The 12,248-nt window shown below is 34.4% G+C and overlaps 1 protein-coding gene across 2 annotated transcripts; it reads left to right on the top strand.

The window, feature by feature from the left end:
• Positions 1 to 4,270: 4,270 nt before the first annotated feature.
• On the top strand, positions 4,271 to 10,612 carry LOC112519708 (monodehydroascorbate reductase-like). Of its 2 annotated transcripts, none has more exons than XM_025127946.1 (10): positions 4,271 to 4,333; positions 5,101 to 5,172; positions 5,650 to 5,701; positions 5,849 to 5,929; positions 6,193 to 6,311; positions 6,391 to 6,610; positions 6,682 to 6,800; positions 7,581 to 7,706; positions 8,612 to 8,752; positions 10,149 to 10,612. In XM_025127946.1, exons 1-10 carry the CDS (start codon positions 4,283 to 4,285, stop codon positions 10,470 to 10,472), a joined length of 1,305 nt encoding a protein of 434 aa, XP_024983714.1. In that variant the 5' UTR covers positions 4,271 to 4,282; the 3' UTR covers positions 10,473 to 10,612. The 2 variants fall into 2 exon arrangements, with proteins under 2 accessions (XP_024983714.1, XP_024983713.1); XM_025127945.1 differs by having other exon boundaries at positions 4,283 to 4,447.
• Positions 10,613 to 12,248: the final 1,636 nt, after the last annotated feature.

Consider the following 12,248-nt stretch of genomic DNA (forward strand, 5'->3'; position numbering starts at 1 on the left):
ATATGATGATAAGATTAGAAATATACATATATGTTGTAAGATAAGTGTGTCATCGTCAAATGATATAACAATAAAGATATATATATATATATATATATATATCAGAGTTAAATTATAAATGAAATATCTCGTAATTATTTACTTGTAATTCATCATTATAAAAAGAGTTTATGATTAATGAGAATACATATTCCTTCTTGTTATTTTATTGTTGTTCTTTTTCGGTTATTCTATAATACGTTATGAACATGTGTGCTTCATAAATGTGATGACACATATGCTCTTGTTATGTATTAATTAAAAAATATAAAATTATAAAAATATATTTATCAATAATTTGTTATTCAATTATTATTCAAAAATCATTGTAGCACGTGACCGATGAATGTTCGAAAAGTGATGCTTTCTTGGAAGTTATGAGGTTAATGAGTGTTGGTAGGCCAAAAAGTTAGCGGAAGGGACCGATTTTTTACTTATAAACCAAATAATTAAAACCAAATCTTGCAAAAATTAAATTATATTTAAATTTTTATATCTTATATTTGATGCAAAATATTTAAGTGGTTAGAATGATCAAAATGTTTTTATGATAAAGTACAACATGAAATATAATTGTTTACAATAAAATTAAGACGTTAAATGGTTAAGGGATACCTAAGATACAAAATCATTTAGAGAGTTTTAGAACATTAAGAGACAAACTTTTTTTTTACCAAACAAGATTCATCTATTAACGGTTCAGATGTTGCCTCTTAATGAAACTATTAAGAGGTAAACAAACAACCCCTTAGTTTTTTTTTATTAAGTATTCAAACATTTTTTTTTGCCGAATAGCGATATGATGTCATGGAAACCGGTTGTCTCTTTATTTTATAACAGAGACGTTATTTTTTTAAGTATATAATATTTTATACACGGTAAATAAAACAAATAACTTCACACATCCTCCTTACATTTGGTAGGTTTGAACCTTTGACCTTCTAGTAGGTCAAAAACTCACATATCGATAGGTCAAAGGCCCTTTGGTAACAGAGCCGTTATTCCCGCTAAATAACGATAAAAAAGTATAACGTTGTTTGTTTTTATTTAACTTTATGTTGTTCTTCACTTATAATCGTAATAGTTTTAACAAATAATTTTTTAATCATCGTGAATTATAGATCTGTAATTTAAATAATGAGTAATTATATCAGGGACGGACCCAAAAAAAATCAAAAGGTGGCACCATTTAACTATAAGAAACAAATATAGGGAAATTTTTTCAAACGGTGGCACCGTTTGACTATAAGAAACAAATATACATATTTTTTTCAAACGGTGACATCATTTGACTAAGAAAATGACATTAACAGAATTCGAACTTAGGTCTAAGATGAAATAAAAGTCTCGCAAACCAACTCTACCAATTAAAACTTGTTCTCGTTATAGTTTCAAAATACATCGGTGGCACATAACAAATTAATACGGTTGCATCTTTCACGAACCTAATTTTTTTATCTTTCGACAGAGGAATAATATGGTGGAACGTGCCTCCGTTTTCCATATAGTAGGTCCGTCCATGAATTATACACCAGTTGGCCATGGATGTTTTGGTGATTGCTCGTGCTGTCAGGATCCTAATTAGTGGAACACAATTGTGATATCTTTGGGTTTTTTGATTGGTGTTTTAGTTCATGTTTATCTATTAGCTACATCACGTTTGAACTGTCCCTTATTGATCCCCGAAAATGTTGACTAATTGGCAATAAAGTTGATCGACAAAAAATTAGAAAACAAAATAAAAAGGAAAATGTGAAAACGATCGGTCCATATGAAGTCATTAATTGATTTCGCATACGTAAACTACCTTTTGCTTTTGTGTATCGTCTCCCACTCTTTTACGCGTGTTGTCCCTCTATTTTTATAACCACTTTTTTCGACTAATCAAATTGGTTGACTTTTCCCTACCTTAACCTTCGCATAGGGACCACGTGATTTGACAGATACCGACAACAAATCTTAGTACTGATGTCTGACTCAACTAGTATAACTGTTTAGTGATTTTTGACTCATCTGACATGAACTGAATTTGTTATATCATTTAGTTGTTTTTTGAGAATACTGCTACATATAGTTGTAAAATCAACAATGGAAAACAACATATTATGCTTCAACGCATGTCGCTACACTGTATAACTACTATTTTCAGTCGATATATCGAATTTGCATTTGAAGGGTTGAGCAAGGTTGCACTTACTGCTCAAAGAGTACAACTGTACAAGCCTAAGCATATATTTAAACGATTTTTTCATAAACTAATCAGTAATGTTAACATATTAATTGCATACGTGTGTCAACAAAAAAAATCAAGAGAATAATCAATTGAAGACATTGTTTCTTATGACACGACTAGTGGAACACGAGCCGAAGCAACGACTGCTCCAACCAAAGCCGAATACAAAAAATTACAACGGAAACTTCCTCGATTTGATAGAAAGTCATAAATTAAGTGGTTGAAAGTCTAAAAAGAAAACTACAGGGGCCAAAAATGCCAAATTTGGAAATGAAGGTAAAAAATCGAAAATATAAGAAAAAGGGGTGAGTAAGTGAGAATTTGATTGGCTAATGAAAATGACTTAATTACCCTTGTAGAAATATCTTACGCATTTGACGGGAACTATAGAAAGCTTCTGATGGTTTCAAATCGCAACTACAAGGACTTGATTGTAATTTAATTCTGGGTCACATAAAACAAATGCAATAAACTAAAGTCAAAGGACCTAATTATTAAAAATGCATAAGTTTGGGTACTATTTTCGTAATTTACTATAAAGTTAAGTTATCCACCTACATTATTCTCAAACCATGTGAAAATAACAGATTTGTTGATTATTATATTTATACTTTTAAGATTATATTGTATTTTATTTCATTAATTTATATAAACTATCAATAATATTTCAAACAACTAAAAATTTTTTCTCCATCATTTTATCGATTATTTATGTTAATCAATTTAATTAAAACAAAATAACTATTAAAATATAAATATATATATTTATATATAATTGATAAATAATTTTTATTTGATATCTTCAAATTTATTTTTATTAAAAAGTAAGAAATTATCTTTCTCAAAACTACATAAACCGTATTATATCAACATAGACAAAAAAAGTAAAACAAAAAATTTAAATACATAAACCGTATTATATCTCGCTGCATTGTACGAGTACCCTTCTAGTATATATAATATATGTGTGTGTGTGTCTATCTCTCTCTCTCTCTATATATATATAGAGAGAGAGAGAGACTTGGGATCATGTAAAACCATTTTTTTACAGTTGAAACTTCACCGCAAAACGCTTTGAAGGTAACCTTAATAGTGTTTTTGCTGTGAAAGTTCGGATTTTTTTTTACCTTAACAACGTTTTGCTGTGAAAAAGTGGTCTCATGGGTCTCACGAAAACAGACTGGTTTCACGTGAACCCAACCTATATATATTGTCATATTAGTAAGACTCGATGCTTATTTAGTATTTAAATGTGTTTGTCAGCTTGCTTTATAAAGTTTAAACACGATGCTTGAAGAAATTGTATGTAAACTTGAATCTAATGAGATGTTTGATAAGAGATATTAAACAATACTCAGTGACAATGAAAAAAAAAAGTATTAGACTCATTCCTATGGAAGCCTAAACCTTGATTCTCGGTTAGATTGGAGGGGAAATGAAAATTCATATGTTATTTTCATTTTTCAGCAGAACCAAACAACCCTGAAGGAGCACAAAAAGCTCAAATCAAAAATCAATCGAGACTCGAACCAGATAAGCACGGGCCTGGTGAGCTCGAAGCCCGATCAAGCCCAAATTTTGGGGGCAAGCTCTACCCGGGAAATACTCGGTCTGAAAAATCTTGAAAAACCAGTTTAACCTAGACTTGGATAACATATTTTTCGGTTGGGTATGGCTCCGATTTCCACTCGTTAAGACATAGTGTCCACTAAACATATCTTGAGTTGGTACGGGAATGGGATATCAGCTCGATCAGATCCCTTTCCAACTTCAAATCTTGACCCGGCCCGGCCCATAAAATATTAACCATAAAATTAAAAAAGAAATGCTTTTAATAAAACATAAGAAAATTAGTCAATGTATACGTGTTCCCCCATTTTTGATCATGCAGCATAATACTCGCACAACTTTGTATATGGTCCATTGTGTGGATGCCTTCACATTTGTCATATGCATGCTCCATCTTCTCTATCATTCATCGGAGGTTTATCATCATCATCATCATCATCAATGGCGGAGAAGTGTTTTAAATACGTCATCATTGGCGGTGGTGTATCAGCTGTGAGTATAAATCAATCAATCATTCAATCATCGTTTTCCTTTGTTTTGTTATTTATTTACAATCCATATGCCTGCTCGATTTCACGTCTCGCTCATGATTGTAGATTCGTAGCAGTTTCTGATTTCTGAAATTGTTTGGTATCAGATTCTGTATTTGCGTACATTACATTCATCTTCATTTTTGATAATTTTAAATTGTACCGTTCTTATCACGAGGTTACAGACTCAGAAATGTGATCAAATTGCTATCCCGGTTCTATACAATCATGAATTTGTAATATATTTTAAAGTGCTATATCTGACTCATTGATCCAAAAATAAGATAATATTTCGCTCTAGGGATCATACCGAATCTTCATCTTCAATAGAATACAGATCCACTAAAATGGAGTAAACTGATCATCTTTAACGGAATAATACTAATTTTGAATGTTCAAAGTAATCGTTTGAATTTATAAGTGAAATCACTTAGGGTTCAGGGAGGCAGTTATACTGTTGTGAATGGACTAATCCATCCGTTTCACCTTGGGGACAAACAGATTACGTGACATTGTGACTAATTATTGGGTATCGGATCTTTTCAGTTTTCAGATACCAAGTTTGGTGAAAATTAATCAGTTCAGTAATGATCTTTACTTTAGTTTGGAGTTATTTAGAGGCTTATTGATAGTTAGAACAGGACTTCTCTTTCAATTGCAGTTTTGTTAACACAGATCAATAACTAATTGTGTTGTTTTTAGTTACTAAGATTGTTGGCGTATGTTCAGGGTTATGCTGCCCGGGAGTTTGAAAAACAAGGAGTTAAGCCTAACGAGCTAGCAATCATCTCTAAAGAGGCGGTATGGTTTTCAAGACCTTCCAATTCTATTGTACCTGCAGTTGCTTGAGTTTCAAAGTATATAATATTTATATAGAGTAAATACTTACGCACAATCATAATCTTTGGTGAGGTTTGAATTTTTGTCTTCCTAGCAGGCTGAGCTCTATTAGTGACCGGGTACCACTGGGCTGATGACCCTTTGGTTAGTTGTTTGAGTTGCAGGCTGCATGTTGTTTATATGGATGTTTTACCCAATACATAGATGCATCATTATTGGAAAAATTATTTTGCTCCATTTGATACTTTTGTATCTGCTTGGAATAATGAAGAGACATCAATCTTTAATTCTCGACTCTTTATCTTTCACATCCTACATTTGTACTGTGTATGAATAAATATCTCTCCTATTCAAATTTAAGTTACCAGATTATCTTTTTATGATGAACTATTTATACTCTGATGCTAACCTGCATGTTTCTTTTTATAAATTTTCTAGGTCGCTCCTTATGAACGCCCTGCACTCAGCAAGGGATATATGTTACCTGAAGGTACTCTTTTTCTGTTAGTTCCTATTCCTAAACTATGATTATGACCTAAAGTATTTTGCATCAAGTTCTCTTCAGTATCAACTTCAACTCGTTGGTCCTAATTACTGGTGTTGTTTTTCTCAATTTCTTGTCTTCACTATTCTTCAGGAGCAGCAAGACTTCCAGGCTTTCATGTCTGTGTTGGAAGTGGAGGAGAAAAACTACTACCCGAGTGGTATGCAGAGAAAGGCACGTTTTTTTTCTTCATATTATTATGCACATAATATCTATTGATTCATTAGGGGCCATTTACCAACACAAATTGACATTTGTGGATCAGAGGTTTTGGTAAACAACAATATCTCTTACTGGGTAAGCGCCACTCACCCGGTAAGTGGTGGTAAGCTCCATAGGGTGTATATAGATCTGACTGTATTGCAAGTTCGTTTAACATTTCAGCCACATAAAGAATGCATCCAATGTCCAACTAAAGCCCAAATTACCTGTTACAGGTATAACATTGATCCTTAGCACCGAGATAGTCAAAGCAGATCTTGCTTCAAAAACTCTTACTAGTGCAGCCGGCGAAACCTTTAAATATGAAGTCTTGATAATTGCCACTGGCTCCACTGTAAACTCTCAATCTCTGGATACTATCATATATACTACTGCTCTTTTCACTGCCTTTGCATTTATTACTTTCTTATCAGGTTCTAAGACTGGAGGACTTTGGTATAGAAGGGGCTGATGCTAAGAACATTTTTTACTTGAGAGAAATTCATGATGCTGATAAACTCGTAGAATCAATCAAAAATAAGAAAAATGGAAACGCGCTTGTCGTTGGAGGAGGATACATCGGCCTTGAGCTTAGCGCAGCACTAAAAATCAATGATTACAACGTTAGCATGGTCTACCCAGAGCCATGGTGCAGTAAGTGAATACCAGTAAATATCATTCCTTCTTAATTCTAGTCAGAATCTGAAATGAATTATCTGTTACAGTGCCTCGTTTATTCACTGCCGATATGGCTGCTTTCTACGAGGGTTATTATATGAAAAAGGGAATAAATATCATCAAGGGAACTGTGGCTGCTGGGTTTGTCAAGGGTGACAGCGGAGAGGTTTGTACTCGTGCAACTGGAACTCGTTTGATTTCTGACATTAAGTGTCGTTCTGGTGTTTTTGAAGATCCTGTTACCAAGACAATTGATCAATTGGACGAGTGATTAATGAATAGGACATAATATAAAGATTTATACCATAGAGGGAGGTTCAAAAGCAAAAAAAAAAAAAAAAACCCAAATAAGAGAATATGAAAACAACCAAATTATGTGCAACATCACATATGATTTTACAATAACGGTCAACGCAAAGGTGTGCAAAGTCGCATGAATCACATGTGCTTTTACACTTAATTTTAGTGTAAAATCGCACATGATTCAACTATTTTCTTATTTTGGTCACTGTTCCCGTATGAACCTTACTCTTATACCATATGCAATTATTAAATATGTTACAAACTAAAACAACAAAAATGTCTTATTATGACAAAGTAACATATGAAATTCACCTAAAACTAGAATATAGGGTCATCAAATCAGGCAAAAGAGTAAAAGAGTAAAATATTATAATCAGGCTAAAAGTTAGAACATATATGATTATGTAAACACTAAAACATATATAATTGGTCACCCAAGGTTCTTGGCCCTGTACAAGATCTCACATTGAAACACCCTCACGCTGTCACGCAGATGGACACTATTTAATCTATGTACAACTATTTTCTAACAACCTTTCTACTTGGAGTAGAGGCAAGATATAAGTACATCATATCCTCTTTAGAACCTATATGGGTTTGTTTGATTTGTTTTTGTTCTAACAGCCTCGACCCCTAACTTCAGGTAAAAGAAGTTAAACTAAAAAATGGTAAGATGGAGGCAGCAGATATCGTTGTTGTTGGTGTTGGAGCAAAGCCTTTAATAAATCTATTCAAAGGACAAGTTGAAGAGGAGAAAGGTGGAATCAAGGTTCGTGTCGACTCTTGTAAAGAATGTTCTTCTCTTTTATCTGCAAATCTTTCCCCTCGGTTTACAAGTGTCGGGTAGTGAGGCGGGGGACTCGGTGGCGGACCTAGGATTTTTGTTGTGCGGGTGCACCTTGAGGTGGACCAAAAACCCGTAAAGTCGCCCGATATGTTTTAGCCGAATTCCACCACTTTGAGGGATTTTTTTAAAAAGTTTTGTGCTTGATATCAGGGGACTTCTTGAAGCTATTTGTCCATTTCGATGAACTTTTTCGGTTAATTTGGAGAGACTTTTTCGGTTTTTTAGTTAATGTTAACTGTATTTTCTAATATCGCTGATCACCCTTCAAAATTCACTGGGTGCACCTTTTATGCCCCAAAAAGATTTTACTTACGAAAATTGGTGGAGCGGGTGCGTGGACCCGCTCGAGCGCTAGTAGGTCTGCCCTGCACGATGGTGCAACACCCAAGTTCAAAATAGTAAGCTCCTTCAATAAATTTCAAAACCATGGTGAAAATTATTACTAACCCACAACGTATGACTCATTGGGACTTCCGGCATCTACAACCATTCTGCAAAGCTCCAACCTGCCGGCAATAAGAATGGTAACATGCCTGAGATGGGAAAGAAACGGCATATATGCCATGTGGTTGGAATTTAATTTTGTGTTGGTGTTAATGGGCCACCAAATTGGTGTTTCTTTTGTTGTGCTTGGAGATGGTCTTACAATCCCATCTCCCCGTCCTAATCGGTCCTTGTCCCGGTCCTACGCCGGTCATTGGGGGAGTTTGTCCATCTTTGGACTTGGCACATAAAATATAAGGCTTGTAACAGTCATTTTCTTTGTTTTAATATATATGTCTAGCTTGTCTGTGATTCAAATATCTCACTTGGGCTTCTTGTTACAGACAGATGCATTCTTCAAAACCAGCGTTGCTAACGTATATGCCATCGGTGATGTTGCTACATTCCCCATGAAAATGTACGGCGATATGAGAAGAGTTGAACATGTTGATCATTCCCGCAAATCTGCAGAACAAGCTGTGAAGGTAACTTTTACAATAACAAATATAAGTTTACATTAGTAATATATAAGCGACATGATTTAGATGACATTTCAAAAGGCATTAAGAGGCCGTTACTAAACACTTACCTTGTTAAGCGCTTACTTTTTCAATTACTTTACCGGATGAACAAAAATGATAAACTTACCTGATAAGAGGGAATGCAAATTCAATACTCTTACTCGGTAAGCGAGAGTGATGACTCTTACCCGGTAAGCGCTTACTGGGATATAAACGCTTACCATCAATTCATTTTAATGGCCGAAAATGTTACTCCATATGTTAAGTTAGAATAGCGACTCTTGTTGATAATGCTTACCGATAAGCATTATCGTAAATGAGCACCGAGGCTATGCTACACCATCACGATAATCTTAGAACCCTTCCATAATGTGACCCCCATACCACAAAGGTATCTTTTTATATTGGTGATGGAAAACTACAAACGTGATGAAATTAATAATAATTCGAAGATGAAAAACTTGGGGAAAATTGAACAAACTAGTTATTTTGGATGATATTCGTCGCTTTTTAGCCTAGTTTTTTTTTCTTCAGTTTGATCAAAATAGCCAAGTTGTAGCAAGTGTCCATCTTGCAACTTACGAAATGTACTATTTTCTTAATTAAATATGATTTTGATGGAGTCGGCTTGTGAAATTGGCACAGCGGCTTGCTGAATGGGTGCGACGGCTTGTGAAATCTCTTTATTGGCCTGCGAAATATCCCACCCATATTTTATTCATAAGAAGTACATTTCGCAAGTTGTTGCGAAATGGATACTATCGAGATCTTGACTATTTTGCAAAATAGGTACTTTCGAAATCCAAAACGGTTAGTTTGGTCAATTTCCCTAGTTAATATTAAGAATAAATATGAAGAAATCCTAAAAACATCACCATTATGTCTTTTATTTAACTAGAACCATATGTTTTGAGGCATTTTGTTAGAAAATTAAAAAATAGGGCATGTTTACTAAAGCTTATCGTTTCTTACCGGATAAATGGTGTTGACTTGATAAAAATAATGTTAGTTTATCCACACCCTCTTGCCCAAAATGTCGCTGATCGAGATGCTATCCCGGTAAGGATCAAGAGCCTCACCTACTCAGTTAGTGCTTATCCAATTTGTATTGGTAACGACCCCCAGGTCATTCTATATTCTGCTCATGCAATTGCATGCCTTCACACATTTTGGATCATGGCTACGAAAACAACTTCTCTACCCTTTGGGATAAAAGCAAAGTTTGGACACGTCCTACGCTCCACAGACTCTACCACTGTGTAGGATATACTGGGTTTGTTTGGTCTGATTTTCACAGATGTAGTGCCTACAAGCCAGGCGGAGATTGACCTGACTAGTTCTTGTTCCTGCTTATGTTCAGGCCATTTTCGCTAGCGAGCAAGGAAAGGGAATCGAGGATTATCATTATCTTCCATACTTTTACTCCCGTTCCTTCGATCTATCTTGGCAGTTCTTTGGAGATAACGTTGGCGAAACAGTTGTGTTCGGAAACCATGATCCACAATCCGAAAAACCCAAGTTCGGTACATACTGGGTCAAAGATGGCAAGGTAATGGGTGCTTTCTTAGAAAGTGGAACACCTGAAGAGAACCAGGCGATTCGTAAAGTTGCCAGAGAGCAACCGGCAGCCCCAAGTCTCGAGTCGCTTGCCAGCGAGGGACTCAAGTTTGCTAGTAAGATCTGAAAACGTTATTTCTTTACATACGAGTTCAATGCAGTCAAACTCTCTTGAGAATATTAGTGTTCAGTTGATAATTGATTTTTTTGTTACCTGCTTATTGATAAGTTCTTTCGTCGTGATTTTGTAACGTGTAACCCCTTGATGTGATTGTAACTCGGTTGGATTGTCGTATACCATAAGATCGATAACGATGAAGAATTGTGAAGATTGCCTATTCTGTTAACGGCTTCATACCGATGTATTTTGTTGCATACAAAACTAACTTATAAAAACATAATATAGCCCAAAAATATCCGATCTAAATCTGGCACGGCCTCAACCGTCCAAACCACCGTGAATATAAATTCCGACTCCGTCCCGGAGCAAGTTGAATGTAGATGAATGTATTTGAAAAAAATTAAGTTATATTAAAAGGTGATTCCATTGAAATACTCAAAAGTGTTATCAGCATAACTTTTATTCTCATATGGTTGAGAAAATATTTTGATGTACCAAAGTATCAACCCAACAACCTCTACAGTTTGGGTTGAGTTGGGTTAGGTTGAGATATTTCAAACCACAAGCGTTGGATTGGGTTGGGTTAGGTTGTTCAAATGTCTTCAACCGATCAACCCAACTCATGAACTCCCTAACTAACGTAAATATACCTTGACATGAAAATTAACCTTAACATATATTCACATATCCTTAAAGTCCTTAACTAACATTAACATACTTCCACATACCTTTGGAGGGAAACATTAATATAAAAACATTGAACTTTAACATACTTTAACTAATTTTAACAAATCTTAATCGAACTTATTGTGTCCAAATGTGAAAAACCAAAAAACAACCGTCTTCATTGGATCAAAAGCGATCGAGGGATGTGAATAGGTTCACACATCAAGTTTCATTAAATGCTTACAGACAAAAATATCATCCTCTCCTAAGTCTTATCTTGTCGGAAAAACATTCTCGACCATCAAGATGGTTTGTTTATAAGCATCTCTTACTTGTTAAGCACTAATTAAACGGGTGATTGTTATCATGCCTCTTAACGAGTTTTGATTCTTAGGGGCTGTTTACCCAATTGCTTACCCGATAAGCGCTTACCCATATGAGTCAACACTATGATTTATTTTGACGTGTAAGATTTTAGTATATCAAAACATATCGAATGCAACAATTTACTTGGTGAGCGTTTACCTGGGTAAGAGTCGTCATCCTCACTTACCGAGTAAGACTCTCCATCCTTCTCATCGCTCTTACCCGATAAGATTTTTTGTCCTTCTCATGTTCATCCGATGAGAAAATTTATCCGATAAACACTTACCAAGTAAGTGTTTAGTAAACAACTCCTTAGTCCTTGATATTCTCACCAGAAATTTGATAAACCATCACTAAAAGCTTCAAAATGGTTTCACAAAAAAAACCTTACATAATCTCAATTATATATATATATATATATATATATATAAAACACATATATATATACGAAAAAAGTGGTTGATATATTGAAGTGGGGTGTTCCCCTACATTTATCCCTGCTTCTTTATAATTAGTATTATTATCATGGCTTCCGTATCGCCCACATCTTATCTCCTCTATAAAAATAGAAATATAGTCAAAAAAATAACCACAAAAACATATAAATATCACGATAAGTTATTTCCACACCACTCGTTTTTATGTCACTTTACACTTCTAACATCTCATCTGATTTGATATATATTTTAATTAATAGAATATTTCATATATATATATATATATATATATATATATATATATATATATATA

Source organism: Cynara cardunculus (genome assembly GCF_001531365.2).
Source record: "Cynara cardunculus var. scolymus isolate 2C chromosome LG 10, CcrdV1, whole genome shotgun sequence".
In the NCBI taxonomy this organism is placed as follows: domain Eukaryota; kingdom Viridiplantae; phylum Streptophyta; class Magnoliopsida; order Asterales; family Asteraceae; genus Cynara; species Cynara cardunculus.

Excerpts from the sequence above, each read along its gene's own strand:
- LOC112519708 (XM_025127945.1), top strand. The coding sequence starts at position 4,283 with ATGGCGGAGAAGTGTTTTAAATACGTCATCATTGGCGGTGGTGTATCA. Across the intron at positions 5,702-5,848 it reads GGGATATATGTTACCTGAAG|GAGCAGCAAGACTTCCAGGC; the intron begins GTACTCTTTTTC and ends ACTATTCTTCAG. Across the intron at positions 8,753-10,148 it reads CTGCAGAACAAGCTGTGAAG|GCCATTTTCGCTAGCGAGCA; the intron begins GTAACTTTTACA and ends GCTTATGTTCAG.